The 17,114-nt window shown below is 35.9% G+C and overlaps 1 protein-coding gene across 3 annotated transcripts in view; it reads left to right on the top strand.

Moving 5' to 3' along the window:
* Positions 1–291: 291 nt before the first annotated feature.
* Positions 292–17,114, top strand: part of WDR35 (WD repeat domain 35) — a 39,965-nt gene continuing 23,142 nt past the window's right edge. Inside the window, exons 1-11 of one of the 3 annotated variants that reach the window (XM_082758234.1) lie at positions 292–394; positions 572–689; positions 1,461–1,532; positions 3,159–3,251; positions 4,141–4,269; positions 4,488–4,621; positions 6,031–6,196; positions 6,294–6,439; positions 8,059–8,184; positions 11,108–11,293; positions 13,970–14,030. In XM_082758234.1, coding sequence (XP_082614360.1) covers positions 371–394; positions 572–689; positions 1,461–1,532; positions 3,159–3,251; positions 4,141–4,269; positions 4,488–4,621; positions 6,031–6,196; positions 6,294–6,439; positions 8,059–8,184; positions 11,108–11,293; positions 13,970–14,030 — 1,255 coding nt within the window. In that variant the 5' untranslated portion in view covers positions 292–370. Of the gene's footprint in view, positions 458–571; positions 690–1,460; positions 1,533–3,158; positions 3,252–4,140; positions 4,270–4,487; positions 4,622–6,030; positions 6,197–6,293; positions 6,440–8,058; positions 8,185–11,107; positions 11,294–13,969; positions 14,031–17,114 lie in introns of all 3 variants that reach the window. The other 2 variants (XM_082758235.1, XM_082758236.1) reach the window with 2 other exon arrangements.

The following is a 17,114-nucleotide window of genomic DNA, read 5'->3' as shown; positions in this document are numbered from 1 at the left end:
CTTTGGGGTCTATTCCAACCCAGATGATTCTGTGATTCTGTCAAACAATACCAAAACACGACACACAAGTAATTCACAAACACTTTTATTTTCCTTTATTTAAAAGCAGCACGCCCTTTACCAACTGCTTACCGCCAACCCCTCCCCGAAGCAGACCACCCCAACTCCACCCCCTTCTTCCCACCCCCTTCGCCCCCCCGCCATGCCAGGGGCGGGCCGCCCTCCCGGAAGTAGGGCAGCATCTCTCCCGCGGCGCGCTTCCGGCGGCGGTTGCCAGGGCGACGGCGGCGCCGAGTGCGGGCAGGCCCCGGGAACGCCGCCGGTCGGAGCGGGGCGCTCGGAGCCCCTCGGCCGCCGCTCCCCCCTCACGATGTTCATCTACCTGTGCAAGAAGGTGCTGCCGGGGCTGGGTTATAAGCCTGACTGACTGCTGTTGTCGTTCCGGGTGTGCTAATGTGTCCGTAGTTCGCTGCTGCGTTCTCATAGGTGCCTCTGTTGAGGTGCTCTCGGGGGAGTTTAAACTAAAAGTTGGTTCTTAACAAGGTGCAGACGCAAAATATTTCTTTTTCAGATTGCGGTTCCTGGTAATGTTCAGTTAAGATGTATTTCCTGGAATAAGAATGAAGGGTTCATAGCCTGTGGCGGAGAGGATGGATTACTGAAAGTTTTAAAGTTAGAAACACAGACAGGTAACTGAGTTTTTTTTTTTCTTTTTTTCTTAAGAATAAAATCCACCACACTTCAGTATTCTGAAAACACAACTCCTTCCAATTCTCTAACTTAACAGCATGGCATACATCTGAAGCCTGTACGCAGATGTTTATAGATTTGTATAAGTGTCAAAGGTGTTGCTGCTTTCTTCTGAACATTGTTTTCCTTTAGCTTGTTTCACATGATATGCCTGTCATTTATCTAGCTTTTATAGGTACTACTTATCTAGCTGATAAGTAGTTTTATATCTACTGAACTCTTCAGTGCTTCTTCTTTCAGGGCATACGCTTCATTTTTGTTATTGCTATGTGGACTTCCTGTTTATTTTCATAATCATTTCACTATTTTTTTTTTAACGTTCTCTACCATTAATCTAAGGAAAAAGTTGTATATTCCTTTGAAATAGGATGAGTATGCTCTGAGAAAAGTGAACTTCAATTAATTTTCTAGTTCTTTTAAAACTCTTTCTAAAAGTAAATAAGTTGTGATAGCCATATGTTTTCTTTGCTGTTTTTGGTTTGTTTCTGAAAAGTTGCTCAGGCTTAGTGAGCATCCGAATTTGGATGACAGATATGGGTAGCAAATACCTTGAACTGAGGAATGGAAAAATCCATCCTATAGATACACTTTCTGTCTATTTTTAGGGGAATTATTTTAACAATTAAAACCAGTAATTAGAGCTGAAGCGTTATTACAGTAATAGGTATGCTTTATTAGGTTTATTTTATAATTGTTTTTGTTATTTTTAGATGAAGCAAAAATAAAGGGACTTGCAGCTCCTAGTAATCTTTCTATGAATCAAACTCTTGAAGGTCATAGTGGTAAGTCTCCTTGAGCATTTAATGTATTTTGATTAGAATGAAAAATACAGGATTTGGGGAAGTTGATAGAGTAATTTTTCTCCAATTTTTAATTAAAAGACTAAAATAAAGGATATCAGCGTGAAGATCGCGTATGTAACAGGTTGAATATCTACTTTTACTAAGTTAGCTGATGAAAGACCTGTAGTTAATCTTTCATGATTTGTGAATGAATTACGGGTTTGACTGATGTAACCTCACCTCAATTCTTCTGGCTGGTGTGGTATGCATGATGCACAACGCATGCTGTGCAAATCAAGCCAGGTTCTGCCTACAACAACTTACGTTTTGCTGATGTGTTTTCCATGGTTAGGCTTATAAACTTTGACCTTTCAGCTTAATCTGTGTGACTTTCTAAATTACTTGGGCCCCATTCATTTTCCTGAAAAAGAAGAATTGATTGATACTAAAGTGGATGATACTATTGTATGCGTTCTATCACAGAGGAACTTATTTTTTTTAATTATTTTTTGATAATATCTAAGATTTGCTTATGTTATGGCAGCTTTACATTTTCTTCTGAAGAAGTCACAATTCAGTAAATCTCATCTCTGTTTTCAAAATGTCTTTATTTTCTCTTCTTATTGACAAATTACATATGTATGTAGACTGCAGCATGGTATACAAAGTTTACAGAGGTTAGAAAACAGGCTGAAGTATTTCTGAAAGTAAACATTGAATACAGGGAAGTCAGGGAGGAATCAAACTCTTACATGTTAAATGGTCATCATCCACAGAAAGGGAGATACAAAGAGAATGCTGAAATCTTTAGAAAATTAGAAGGAATGGTCTCTTATGATTATTTGTAGTTGAAACTTGGCAACAGATTACTTTAGGGGCCTGGTTAAACATGATGGAAGAAATTAATTTTGAAGAATTGGTTTAGTGGATATTTTGAATGGATGTCTTTGATTGTGAAATAGTTTACGGTTCCCCTCAAAAATCTCTGATATTCAGGATATCTTTGACTGTGTCTGTTGGTAAAGCTTGTGACTGAAATCTGGAGAAATGAAAAGGATACAGAGGAAATGCATAACCACTGGTGAAGAAGTGGAAGTGTGTGATGCTGGAAGAGGCCAAGTTCATACCCAGTATTGAACTGATGAAATAAGATGGTTGTTAAAAAACTGTTTGAAGATGTTTCAAGTCAAGTTAAATGTTCGTGAGGAGGATCCCACATGAAACTTGATCTGAAGGAGCTGTGTGCAGAGTGCTCTTTTTGGTAATCAGGAGGGAGATTATGTTTTCAAACTGCAGCTCTACTGAGGATCGAGTTATTTTTTGAAGAGGAGGACAAAAAGTCTCTTAAGTCAAACTGTAAAACTATCGTTTGGGTTTTGGTTACTGAAACAATATTCTGGGTAGAATTTAGAGAGGATGTTGCTCAAGTGGGTGAGTAAAGGACCAGGAGGATCCAATTAGAGCAGAATTTTGGAAGAGGAAAGGAGTGGTGTAATAAGAATGCCTAAAACTAAATCAATCTCGGCAGTGCAAATTCCTGTAAACTCCGGAGTGATAAAGTTGTGTGTGGTGGTTTTCCTTAATGTATTTAAATGGCATAAACACAAGATTTGTATAAACCTCTAGGTTCTGTGCAAGTGGTGACATGGAATGAGCAGTATCACAAACTAACAACCAGTGATCAAAATGGGCTCATCATCGTGTGGATGATGTATAAAGGTACGCTACAGGACAACTTTGAGACTGAATAATATTCCACTTGTGGGAAATCATTTAGCAGTTTTAATGGTTCTTTTTCAGAGTTCTTATTTTGCAGATTTTAAAACCTGAAATAGATATAAAACATTTTCCAAGTTCTTATTGTAATTGTCATCTAAATTTTTCGTAGTGTTGCTTATGAAAAGGAATCTGTCTTCCAGAGGTATCTTAGGAAAAGATACTGGTGCTTAGCCATGTGCTTGGTTAAACTGCTACAGATCTCTTATTTTAAATCTGTTACTTTATTTCTTTGGAGAAAAATAATGTGTTGAACAATAAAAAGAAGGACATAAATAATCTCTTCTAGTTTTTGAGAAGAACCTGTAAATTACTTCGTACTCTCAAACTTTGGCTCCCCTCTCTTATTTATTGTTTGTCGATATTTTTGGGGGGAATAAGTAACTCACACCTGAACACTGGATTTCACACTGGTATAGTCTTGCTGGAGTTTTTACAGAATGGGTGGAACAACGTTTTTTTAATTCCTTTCCAGAGCAGTTTGTTCCTATAGCTTTTTGTTACATATTATATTGCAATCATATATAACTTGTTATCCGGTCTTTGTCCTGTCTTTGTTTTTATAAGCAGACACTTGACGTTTTTCCATTTTATTGAATACCTAGTTTAATTTGTTGGTAATTCTTATAAACTTTTTGTGTTTTTGTACTATTTTGTTTTTAACAACTCCTGGAATTTATATTAGTATCAAATGTTGTTATCATCCAATTTGCATTATCTTTTTAACTGAGAGTGTTTTTGCTCTTTGAATTCAATGATAGCGTGTTTCTTGAATCTGCTAGAGGGTTCTCAAATTAGAAGTATGACTCAGTTTTTCATTTGTTCCTAATAGGTGCTTGGTATGAAGAGATGATTAACAACAGAAATAAATCTGTTGTTCGAAGTATGAGCTGGAATGCTGACGGACAGAAGATTTGTATTGTGTATGAAGATGGAGCTGTGATTGTTGGATCTGTGGATGGTAAAACTTAAGCTCTGCTAATTGTTGTGGTGTTATATAGCTTCCATTTTTAAGTGTCATGTATGTAGCAGCTCTGTTTATGCATATAAGTACAATTAATATTTACTTTAATAGTTGTTGCTTTGAACTTCAGCGGTTTCAGTTTCTATACTGCTAACATGCATCTTATTTTTAGTTTTGTGGTATGATTATTAAGTACAATAAATGTTATGTTACAGGCAATCGCATCTGGGGGAAAGACTTGAAAGGTACACACCTGTGCCATGTGACCTGGTCCTCTGATAGCAAAGTTTTGCTCTTTGGAATGTCAAATGGAGAAATTCACATTTATGACAGTCAGGGAAATTTTATTGTAAGTTTATGGTTGGTATAATAAAGATATTAACTTTAACATGCATAAAAATTTACTTCCTCTTAATTTATTTCATGTGTGGTTCTTTGTACAGTATTTATATTCAAACTTGCTGCAGCAGCACTTCATTTTTAATGAAAATATTTCAAGAAAAGAAGTACATTATAAATATTTTATTCTTGGTAGCGAAATGATTATCATGGCAGCAAATGCCTTTTTGCTTTGCAATAGTTAGTGAAAATGTAAAAATATGTATGGTGATAGTATATGGTGATAGTATCTAAATTAAATTAAGTTCATGTTAAAAGTACTAGTGTACTTTTAGAATAAAGCTTTAGTTTATTTTCCTACTGATCCTGTCATTCTTCATTATGTAAGGAATGTTGCATGCTTCAGAGGAAACCTGGTAATAAGCGGTACAAATGGTGGAAATAACTACAATATTGCTACATTCCTGCAGTGGTTGTTTACTTATTTTTTTAATCTACTTATTTAGAATATTAGAATAACTATGATAAAACACTAAGCAGAAGTAAAACGTTCACTTTGGGAAGAGCAATGTATCTGAAACCATATTGTTTGTTTTTCAGATGCTATTATGGTGAATTTTCTTTTTTCTTTCCTTCCATGAGAAGCTGTTACCCTTCCCATGCTCTTTTCTTTAATCCGCTCTTGTTTCTTCCTGCTGTGTGTATTATGATGTTTCTAACATGTGCTATAAATTACTGAGATTCCTTAAATAAGTTGTCCTACCAGTCCTTCCTTTTCTCAACAATATTTACACTTGTCCTTTTTTCCTTAATTCTTCCCTTAAGTTACCTGGCAGCCCCCTTCAAAGTGATCTACATGCATTCTTATCTGTTCAGGGCATTCTTTGAAGGATGCACACTAATTATAATTGTTACAAGAGTAAGCTTACCTTAAATAATATTTGAAAATAATTGAAACAATAATACCCAAATTAGAATATCAAGTAAGAGTCTTTTGCCTAGAAAAAAAGTAACAGGAGGGTTATTTAAAAAAATAGTCAAAAAAATAACAACAACAACAGAACTTGTGGCCAGGAGTGGTTTGAAATCTTTTTTATATTTTGTGGAGTTCCAGTGGGGTTCGTTGCGTGGTCATGTGCAGCTTTTGTGCAAGTGCATGTTTACTTTTTAAGTTACTTTTCAAAGTGTGAAAATGCCAGAAGTTCTTCTTTGTAATTAAATGTGTTCTTATGTCTTGTCCAGCCTTGAATAAGGAACTCTTTCAAACTATTAAATTTTTGATAAAGTCAAAACTTTTCTTTGTGCAGGAGAACAGTTTTGCCCATATACTCTCTTTTGCAGTATATCAGTTAACCTATAAATTGTTCCTCTAAATAGCATGTTATGTATGACTTTAAATAATTAACCATTCTTGCCTAGGTGAAAATGAAACTGAGTTGTTTGGCAAACTTAACTGGAGCATTCCGTATTGCTGGAATACATTGGTACCATGGTACAGAAGGCTACGTCGAACCAGATTGTCCCTGTCTCGCTGTCTGTTATGATAATGGAAGATGCCAGATAATGAGAGATGAGAATGACCAGAGTAGGTGCAAAACGTGGGATGCTAATTACTGAGCTGTTCTTGACCCAACATGTCTACATGTGTTTAGATTTTTGATGTTTATTTCTTTAAAAACTAGATCCTATCTTGATCGACACTGGTATGAATGTAGTATGTATTCAGTGGAACCATTGTGGAAGTGTGTTGGCAGTGGCTGGCTCCCTAAAAGCAACTTCTCAAGATAACAATGTAAATATTGTGCAGTTCTACACTCCGTTTGGTGAGGTAAAAATATTTAATATGTTTATACAGTCTAATATGTTCTTTATTTTAGCTTGTTTTGCCTATGTGTTCATTACTGGTGGTACTTGGATGCCAAAATGTTTAGTGGTTTTAACTTGCTCTTAAGTATCTATGACATCCACTTGGATCTGGAAGCATGAAAGAGGATTGGGTCCCCTTTTAGAACAGCAAATTGCTGGCCAGATGGAAAATCCTAGAGCATCTCACATAACACTAAATTGTAGGATGTGTATAGTATTGGACTTTGGACACCTGACTTAGGTATCTGAATTCGCACTACAGTTAATAACTTGGAATGTTTAGGCAGCAATTATGAAGCTAACTTAATGTGTGTGTATCAAACCTGGAAGTGCTTGTCTTTCTCTGCCAGCTCTGTAAGAGACCCAGGCATCTCTAGATTAGGAGCTTACAATAGGGCAGTGAATGCTCCCTTCTGTGGAATCAGTAAAACTGAGAAAATGGCATCTGGTATCACTAAGAGCTCAGAAATCTTACAAAAAGTAAGCTGTTTCTGATCTTTGTCATGTTGGGGATCTTGTTCTCTGAAAGCTTTTGTATTTCTATCTTTTTGTATAAGATGGTAAAGGTTCAACAATTGAGAAGCAATTTTGCTATAATGCTATTTTTGCTTTAGAATGTAATTTCATTACTTTCACTTGCCCTTCTAGTACTACATCTAGAAACCACTAAGTTAGTGTTAAGTGTAAGTGTGAAGAAGCTTTGTCCCTTGCACAGAGGAAATATCTGGTCAGCCATCAGGGTAACTATGTTAAGGATAGAGCAGGGAGCTATGTTGTGAAAGGAATTAAGAAGTAGCAACCAAAGAGCTTCCCACAAACAAGTCGACTGGGGACTATGGTTATAGTGTTTGAAAACATTAATTTCTTTCAATTCATTTGTTCAACTTCAGATACTCTAACAAAATAAAGATCTATTAAAAAAAGGGAAGTATATCTCTTTGCCATTAAATGCTAAATGGACATCTAACTACCCTTCTTAGCCTTTTTGAAGGGCAGGAGATACAGGGACAAAGAAAATGTCCATTGCCTTACTGCAAATTCCGTATGTATGCAGCTGATTCAATGTATGCTCTTGATATAGATCAGGTATATATCTCTATTTGTTTAAACTATCAGCTGTAGTTAAAGGTGTTGTACGTCAACTGACTTAATATAATTTATAGACTTACTGCCAGTGACAGTGAAACTTCTGAGGCATGTCAGGTATCAGTACTGTTGTGTTTATTTTAATAGTAATTGAAATAATAAAAGTGGTTTAGATTACCAACCAAAGGAAAAATGTTTATACTGTCATTCTGTATTGTTTATTTTTCTAAGTTTGAACTATGACTCAATTGGTATGCAAATTAAATGTTTTCTTTCTGGCAAAAAAAAAAAAAAAAAGAATGATAAAGACAAATGAATGCTTATGCATATTAAATACCCTGCCCTTGTTTGCATGTGTATGGTAATTTGGGAGTCATTACGAGGTACTGCAAAGAAAATTTACAAGTTTGTATTTCATGAAACAGCAAAACTGTTGTGTTTTGGAGCAGTTTTCCTAGATATGTTCAATATCTTTTTATTTTTTTTTTCAACAAGCATTTGCGCACACTGAAGGTTCCCGGCAAGCAGATGTCAGCCTTGTCTTGGGAGGGAAGTGGACTGAAAATTGCACTAGCTGTTGATTCTTACATATATTTTGCAAACATTCGGCCAGATTATAAGGTAAGTGGTTATGTTGCACCTAGCAGGAAACTGACTAGGAAATCTGACTAGGGAATTTGATTGAAAGCAAAAGAAGATGCTGCCTAACTAGAGGATAAAGGGATAGTTAGGTGATAAATAGATTTCTAAGCCAATCAGATACAATGCAGAAGTTACTTGTGGAAGGTAAGTGCAAAATACAAGTCTTTTTACTGGCAATTTTTTTTCTCATTGGGCAAGAAATAGTTTTCTTGTCCTGTAATAGCTGTAATGTGGAGACTCAGGTTATTGTATTATGGACTCTTTTTTGCTATGAAATGGGTTTCTGTGCGCATGTTTACAGTTATGTGAAAAGAGGTAAGCGGATAAACTGAAGCATTGGAACCTTATCATGTGTGCTGATCCCATTCCTGAGCTCTGTTGTGAATTGCTTTGGCTAACTTTCCAAAGACAGAGCCTGGGTAGAGGCCTAGGGCTAGTCAGTGATAAGGGGAGCACTCAGAGGACAATATGAAGTTTTATTCCCTCCACTTTCAGCCTTCCTTTGAGAAGACCAAGGTTCAAGGAACAGAAGTGTAGTGGCTGTGTCACAGTTCTTTCACTCTCTCCTATTGGAGTTGTTCCATGGTGTTAGCATGGTTGGGTAAATATTTACTGAAGCATATTGGAAACATTTCCTATGTACTGGGTAGGTGCTATAGTCACTGTGGAGTTGGTCTTTCTTTTTATTTTTAGTTATGTATGCAAAATAGAGTGACTTTTTTCAGATCTTTTATTTAAAAGCAAACTTTTTTTTTTTTTCTTTTTTTTAATCCAACAAGAAAAATAAAACTAATACTCTGGTATTTGGCTACTTGTTAGAGTTTTGGATTAAGACCACACCGTAAGTTAATGTAGGGACAATGTTTCTTACATGCTCTTTTCCCTGTCTGTGACCAGTAACTTCTTCCAGATTTTGGATTTATTCAGGTCAGCTTTTAATTAAAATTTCAGTGGAGTTTTTGACTAGGTCATATCATTACTACATTTTTTTTTGAAGCCTAGCATATAAATCAGTGCTTAATTTATGATTTCTATTTTATCAACGCTAGCGAAGCTTTAGTGAAATGTGTGTGACTTTATTGGTGATGCAATGACTTACCGATTGTTCTTATAATGAATTTGTGGTTCTATTTTCATAGTAAGGAAATGTGTGCTCTGTTAGTATTAACAGAATTGAGCATGATGCTGAATTTGGCAGTGGTTAAGGCTGTCCTGTAGGTAAGGCTACAGGAATGGTTCTAGTATTTTCATTGCTCTTTAGTCAAACTGATTGAATTAAGTGACACACTAGGAATTGTTTGCACATTTACTGTCATGTTGTGGCGGTGAATTGATAGTTTGAACCAGGAGGGATGTGTAGAACCTGGAACAGTGGAGATGAGTGCAACCTGATAGGTGTATTTTCTATTTATATTTAAATTCCCAATAAACTTGCAAGTCTGTATTCAGCCAAGCCTAAAGAATATTTTTATCTGTCTACCAAATCAGTGTTGGTGTTTTTCTAAACTGTAAGTAAAATAGTCCTAACTGTGTTGTTTTTTTTTTTTTTTAAAGTGGTTACTGTCCCGTGTACAGTATTGTGTATTTTTTTTTTGTCCAAGCACAGAGTATGTTCTTTAATCATCGGTGCATAACCACTGTGATTAAAGAGAGAGAGAGAATTATGTGAGGAACATAGTGCACCTGTATTTAAATATATTGTTCCACGTGGTAGTGGAACATCACTGGTCAGTGAGTTTTAAAAACAAAGCTGCCAGGAAGCAATCCAGGAAGCAAATAGTTTGTTACAAGTCTGCTGGAAGAAGCTTTGGAAATTTGAGGTGGAAGATAGTCTTGCAGGAAATGCTACTTGATGCTTGTGCTGGGACGTGTATAACACACGTCTGGAATACATATACTGCTTTTCCTAAACACTTCAGTATCTGCGAGACCATGTGTATTTCTGGATCAGGCATGGTTTTCAAATTAATAATAATTTGGAACCTCAGTTTTAGAAATAGCATTTGTAAGCTGGTGGCTTTTTTCCTTTTTATTATTACATTAAAGTGAAAAAAAGATGTGTTCAAATGATTGCTGTAGCAAATAAACTCTAATCTGTTGGTAATATACCCAGCTTCAATGTTAAATACTTTTATGGTGAAAGATGCATGTCATCCTCCAATGAATAATACACTTTACTACTGTTATGTTCTTATCTGATTATATTGGTAACTGTTTTACGAACTGTTTCTTATATGTTGGAAATGTTTTTTATTATTAATTTCTATAATTTAGTTGAATGCAATCAAATACATCTTCATAGTTTTTTATAGTGTTTGAATGTTCTATTTTTCATTTTGCCTTTTTTTTTCCCTCCTTGCAATATAAATAGTTCTGTTCTTCTAGGGGGGAGGGGAGGATTTTTTCTCATGTTGTTAATATTAAAGAAATGATGTGAGTTATTTTAGTGCTCTAATATAATTGCTTATTTGGTCTGCTTCAGAAATTGCACTGTTTGAGGTGTTTGCTATCTTCCCCCAGGAAATTAATGTTGATTTTCCAAATCACTTGTCAGAGTAAACATTTTCATGACAAAGCCCTCATCACAGTGGGTATTTCTGTGTTCTGAACAAGGAGGAAACAAGGGAAAGTGAAGTCTTCTCAATTTGAGAATGATCTTCCAATTCTGATTGGGACAGGTTATTTTGTGTGATAGGAAGGCTTCTTTTCCCAAATTATGCAAATAAATTATTACCAGGACTGTATTCATATACTCTAAATATCAGGTCATCACCTGACAGGTAAAGAACATGAAATGCTGATCATGTATATTAAACAAACACTTTCTCTTAGCTGTGAAAAATGAATGATTGAACTAGTGGAATTTCTTGCAGGATTTATCAAAGTTGTCTCTCTTTGGCAGTGGGGTTACTGCTCCAATACGGTGGTTTATGCATACACCCGACCCGATCGTCCAGAGTACTGTGTAGTTTTCTGGGATACAAAAAACAATGAGAAATACGTGAAATATGTCAAGAGCCTGATTTCCATAACGACTTATGGAGACTTCTGTGTTTTAGCAACTAAAGCGGATGAAGATCAACCTCAGGTATAATCTTTCTTTTAAATTTCACTTGAAACACCCTGTTGCACATGGCAGTGTTTTACAGCTAGAATAAGGTGGTATGTAACATTCTGAATCTGTCTCAGTGTGTGTCACTAGTTGTCATTTGACGGAAAGGCAATTGAATAGGTTCCATGTCTAAAACAAAGAAAAGCAACAAAATAACAGCAAAAATGTGCAGAACCTGTTTACTACCTTTTTTTTTTTTTGCCTCCTTGTAGCCACTAGTAACTTAATGAAAAGTGCAGCCTTCGGAATGGCTGTTTCTTTAGACATATTTTAAAAATAATAAATTCACTAGAAGTAGGAAAACATTGGGATGTTAAGAAATATTTAATAGTTGGAACTGGAAAAATGAAATTAAGAAAGGGACAACTCTTAGGTGATATAAATGCTTGTTACAACAAATTGCCTTTTTTAAAAAAAAATCTAGTGACAGATTATAGGATAGAGATATCCTTTGGATAATGTATATTCAGTTAACATTAACTGTCACAGATTTTCTTACTGGGTTCATTTCTGAATTATTTTCTATGTTGCTTACAAAGGAGGAGCATGAGATGGAGTCAATTGGCGCCACGGTAAAAAGTGTTTTAGTGCCGCTTTGCTTGATTGTGTAATAAATGGCATGCTATGATAAGGTCTGAAAATATGGTACACGTGGACAAGGCCTTTTGGTGAAATTGAGTGCAATGAAATGGGATTTTCTGGGTTGCATTTTTAAAACATGAAGCAAAGAGTGGTGGGATTTAGTGTAACTTTCTTGAAAATAAATAAGAGATTTAATTTTACTGTCTGAAAATTACATGGTAATTACCATGTTTAAATTCTTTTGAAATGGCTCCAAACTAATCTTTAATGCTATGGGGATCAGCTTTTAGGAACTGAAGTAAATGAACTTACCCTTTTGGTAGTAGTTCATTAGAGTTGCTTTCTGAAAAAACAGATGTGTTTTGCAATAAGTTTCAGTCATTAGGGTTGTGATTTCAAGAGGGTAAACTGTGCAATAGCTGATGGAGCAAAAAAGACTAATTTTGGCAGGAACTGTTTAAAAGCATTGCAGGAAGAAGTGAGTGTTGGTAAGTTACAGAGAACTCAGTTTTGATACCCACAGTGAGGCTTCAGCTTTGAGCAAATCAGACAGTGCAAACTGCTTGGTCCTAACGCCACCTGGTGTAGCTCATGCAGTCTCAGTCTCCATCATTCCTTGGTCGTCTCTGATCTGCTGACCTCGAGTCTCAGAAATAAGTAAAGTGGGAATAAAAGATTAATTCTTCTCCAGCATTCACTCTTTATTCAATTTATGTTAATGTAGTAGAAACAAGCAGTAAGCAGTTAAAAAGCCAGTTGTGGCCTCCTACAGAGGTGGAGCCTCAATGTATTTTTTTCAGAAAAGGGAAAACTGAGAATGCTGGCTGAAAATTTAACTTGACAAAGAAATAAAAAAAATATTTTTGAGGGATATTTCTGGTTTTGTTACCAGGAAAAAATAGAATTTAATGAAAACAATTCCCTGTTTAGATCTTTTTCTCTGAAAAAATATAGTTCATATAATAGACAAAACCCTAAATTCTATAAAGTCTGCTATTCTCTTATTATTGATAGCTTTTAATCTGGCAGTTTAAAGCGTAAGATGTACAGCAATTACACAATTACATTAATTGGCCAGATAGCAAAGCAGCTAATGAACAGCTAATTATCTTCCTTTTCCTGGAGAGTCAGAATGCCAGCTCTTAGGTGATTCAAGTTCTGGCAGCACTGTTTTTTGAATTTAGAGTCTGCAGTAGAAATTGCTACTTAATTTCCATGTTTCTCTTTCAAAATGCTTGTATTTCCCTGTGTGATGGTAATAAAGCTATTTAACCCTTGATTCATATCTGGAAAAATGCATGCACAGGCACACTGAAGCAACCAACGAGTGTTGGTGTCTAAGCACTTTTTGTATTTTCATCCTCCTGAATTTAACAGGCCAGTCTGAGATATCTTGTGCTGACTTAAAGCTTTCCAAAGCAGGATTACATGAGGGGCAAAACTAACAAAACCAGTCAGTTTTCAGCACCTATGTTACATTTTGGTGGAGGGATAGCCCTACTCACTGTTCTTATGATCCAGCCCTCTGGAGGTTCAACATCAAGTTCTACTAAGACTAAAACAAGAGCCCTTACTTCTGTGGGCTGGCGAGATGGCCTGTTGCAGTTTGTCAGATTATCCTTTGCATACACAGCTAGGCAAGAGCTGAGTTGCTGAATAACTGCTAGTGTATTGCTCATGCTAGTAAATAATGTCAGTGCAGTGTGTGCTCCACAGAGCAGGGGAGTGAGGCTGGCTGTGTCACTAGCACGTTGTCTGTGGACCCCACTAGTGGTACATCCTACCTAGTGTATGTTGTCTGATTGACTTGCTCCTGTGCTTAGAACAGCTGGTTGTTTTCCTGCTTCGTGCTTGGCTTTGTTTATAGTGTTAATTGGCAAATACCACGTTACTATCATGTAAGCATCTTTGTATTTACTGCAGCCATAGTCCTTCTGTTTTGTGTTGCTGATCAGTGTTAGGTTGTGTGAAATGTGGGCTATGAGATATGCCTTCGCAGACAGCCTTGTACAGCTTACTAATTTACAGATACATGTGCTGTTAATAATACTTATGTTTATTTCCCTACAGTATGTGCTGGTTCTCTGCAATTCTATTGGTACTCCCTTGGACCCAAAATATATTGATATTGGTAAGCAATTTGCAACACTCACTGTTCATTTTTTTGGTAATAGCAGGAGGAAATCAGCCTTGAGTCAAATACACATATTGCAAAATTCATGTCCTATATTGTAGATTGTAATTAAAATGTAAAGTATTCTGCTCTGATAAATGACTTCCTTGTCCTATGGAATGGGTATGAAATGCTGTGGTATTTTTTAGTCTCATAATTGAGATGACACTAAATGAGAAGATAATTTTAGTCACATCAATTTGATTCCCTCTTGCCACCTTTTACAAGCGTGGTGTTACATCAGAATCTTCAGGAATAAAATGCTCAGGAAATTCAATACACAAATTTTACAGTGGATGGATTGGAAAAAAATAAACAATCGAGAACTGAAGTTAGTGGATATGGTGGTGATGTGCATGGGTTGTTGTGTGGTGTCTCCCCACCCTTGCCCCCCATAAGATGTCTGTATTGCTTACTAGTCTCCTGGACTTCCTTGACAGGTGGGATTGGGGTGAGGGGAGGAGGAATCAGGGACTCATAGGGCACGTTTTAACTCATTTTACAGCTGTCATCTAAAATAAGTTGCATGAATCATTCCTGAAAGGGGCCTGTTCCCTCTGCATTGGATACAAAGAAGCCCAGGGCAACCAGCTCATCTCTGTCAGAGATGTCTAAAATTAGATGGGATGATCCCACTCAAACAGTTAAAATTAGCTTTGTGTGTACATCTCTAACTCTGCTTTTAAACTTTCCATTTTCTTGTGTTCTGTTTATGTGAGCTTTCTAAATCAATCTGTGATTGTTTGTTTATAATGACAATAAATAAAAGGTAGCAGTTTCTTTGTTTTCCCCCATTACTACCTGTCTCCTACAACCATCTCTACAAAAGAATCTTCTCCGGTGGCTGAAAACAGTTAGAGAAATGACACTTAATTAAGAGTTACAGTTGTTGCAACAGTATTTGAATTTTCCTGAGGAGATGAAACAATCTGGAAAAAGCTTCTCTCTTTCCTTTAGCTTAACTAAGTTGTCCATAATCTGCTACCGTTCCCTCTGGTGTCAGACGATTTAGTACATAGGCTGACAACGCTCTCTGCTAATGTGAGTTCATGTGTGAAAATCCTTACAGTCTTCATCCTCACAGAAGGATAAATACTTGAGGTTAGGACTATTTGCATGCTTGAGGAATCTTGAAGAATTTTTATAGTTTCAGTAGTTCAGATGTAAAAAGCAAGTCTTTCATTTATGTATAGTAACCACAGCCAAAGATTCAACTTTATTTTTAATACATGCATCCTGTAAGACTTTAAAGTTAGCCCACCAAACTTAGAGAAGGGATTGAAGGTAAAGTGAAAAGCCAAAGTGTAAGTTCAAATGCTTTCAGAACACATTGCATTGGTTTTATCATAGTTGCTTTCCTTTGTTGTCGCGTTGTGGAACAACTTGAAATATTTTCCTTGTACAAATTGACCTTACATGATATAGGTATTAGTATGCAGTCAAGGTCTGCATATACAGTATACTGCACTGTGTGTCACAGTGCTTCTTGGTAGCAGAAGGTATAATTGTTCCAGTTGGACAGGGTGCTGAACTTAAGCAGCTGGATTGCCTTGTTGAGGACAGTATAGAGTGGAGACCTTGCACAACTTTGAAGGCTGTAACTTAACTCTCTGTTTTTTTCCACTTTGTTCATAACTTCTAAGAAAAGAATTGTCAATAAATGAAGAAAATCAGCTTTTACATTAATTATAATTATTTTATCAGGTGGGAGTAATTATTTATAAGATATAAGCGCTATGAAAACAAAATTAGCATATCTCTTACCCATGATTATTGGAGAGCTGGTTTTGACTTGTGAAAAATATGCTGTCTGTCTGTGAAAATCTTGTTTCTTTTCTTTCCAAAACAATTTTTCATTTCTTAATGAAAGAATAAATCTCTGCATTTAGTTCAGAAAATAATTTTGTTAACTTGTTTTGAGCTCTTCGTTAAAAATTAAAAGTACCATCTTTCATATATGTTTAAAAATGCTGATATTGTCACTTTTATTTAATTTGATTTATTTGATTTTTCACAAATGTTTGTGAAAAATGCCTTCCTATGTGATAGGAAGTTCCTTAACAGACCACTTGGTATTTCTGTGCTCCTGCTTACTTACTGCTCCTCTTAAGTGAGTACTCTTGACTCCTGTGAGTCTAAACTATATTTTATGGTTGTGTTGATTATTGCATACTGAACAGAAAGTATCTTTGGCTTTTCCAGACTGCCTCTTGTTGAAATAGTGAACACCTGATGCTCTACTGAGCATAAAGATTTTACTTCTCCTTGAGTCTTCAGTATCCTGCAGGACTCTTGGGCTGCAACCTGGTAGGAAATTGATAGTGGAGAAAAAAAAAAGACCCCTAATCAAGGGATGTTAAGTAGCTGACAAAGCATTTGAATTATGCGTCTGAGAATGTGTGTTAAAACACAATTTGTATGCATTGTTAATTCTTATAATATCTTATTAAATTGTTTCAAAAAGTGATCTCCTAGTGATAAAGTAACTGACAGTGTGTAATGTTTGATTTGTCCTCAGGAGATGCAAATCTTACATTGTTTGGCTCAAAACCCAGTAGTTTAAGAAGGACTAACAAAAACTTGGATTATTCCCTTTATTCTGCTAAATTATTAATTATGTCATTACCTTCCTAATGTTTACTTTTGCTAATGGTGGCTAAAAGGGATTAATCGGTCATTATGTGGTGGAAGGTTATCACTTTGTCCTTATTCTTTCTGTAGACACTGATTGATGGTTACACCTTAAAACCCTACCTCATTTTCCTCTTTATTTTGTCCAAAGCATCTTTCTTCCTTTGTTTGCCGTGCTGTGTTAATAGTGTCCTCCAGAATAGCTAGTGTTTGCTAGCCTATAAATTAAACCTTTCTTAATTGTCTAGCATAATATCCCATCCTGCAAAGGTACAAAAATTAACCAACACTTCCTTCTGTGCTTGTTTCACAGGCTTACAGACCTTTTGTCAAAGTCCTTTCACGAGTAACTAAACATAAATTACAGGAGGTTAAATATCTTCTTATATAATATATTTTTAATGGAAACAT

The sequence above is a fragment of the Aythya marila genome (genome assembly GCF_965140915.1).
Source record: "Aythya marila genome assembly, chromosome: 3".
In the NCBI taxonomy this organism is placed as follows: Eukaryota; Metazoa; Chordata; class Aves; order Anseriformes; family Anatidae; genus Aythya; species Aythya marila.
The sequence above is the reverse complement of the archived record's forward strand: the minus strand, read 5'-3'. Positions and strand labels throughout refer to the sequence as shown.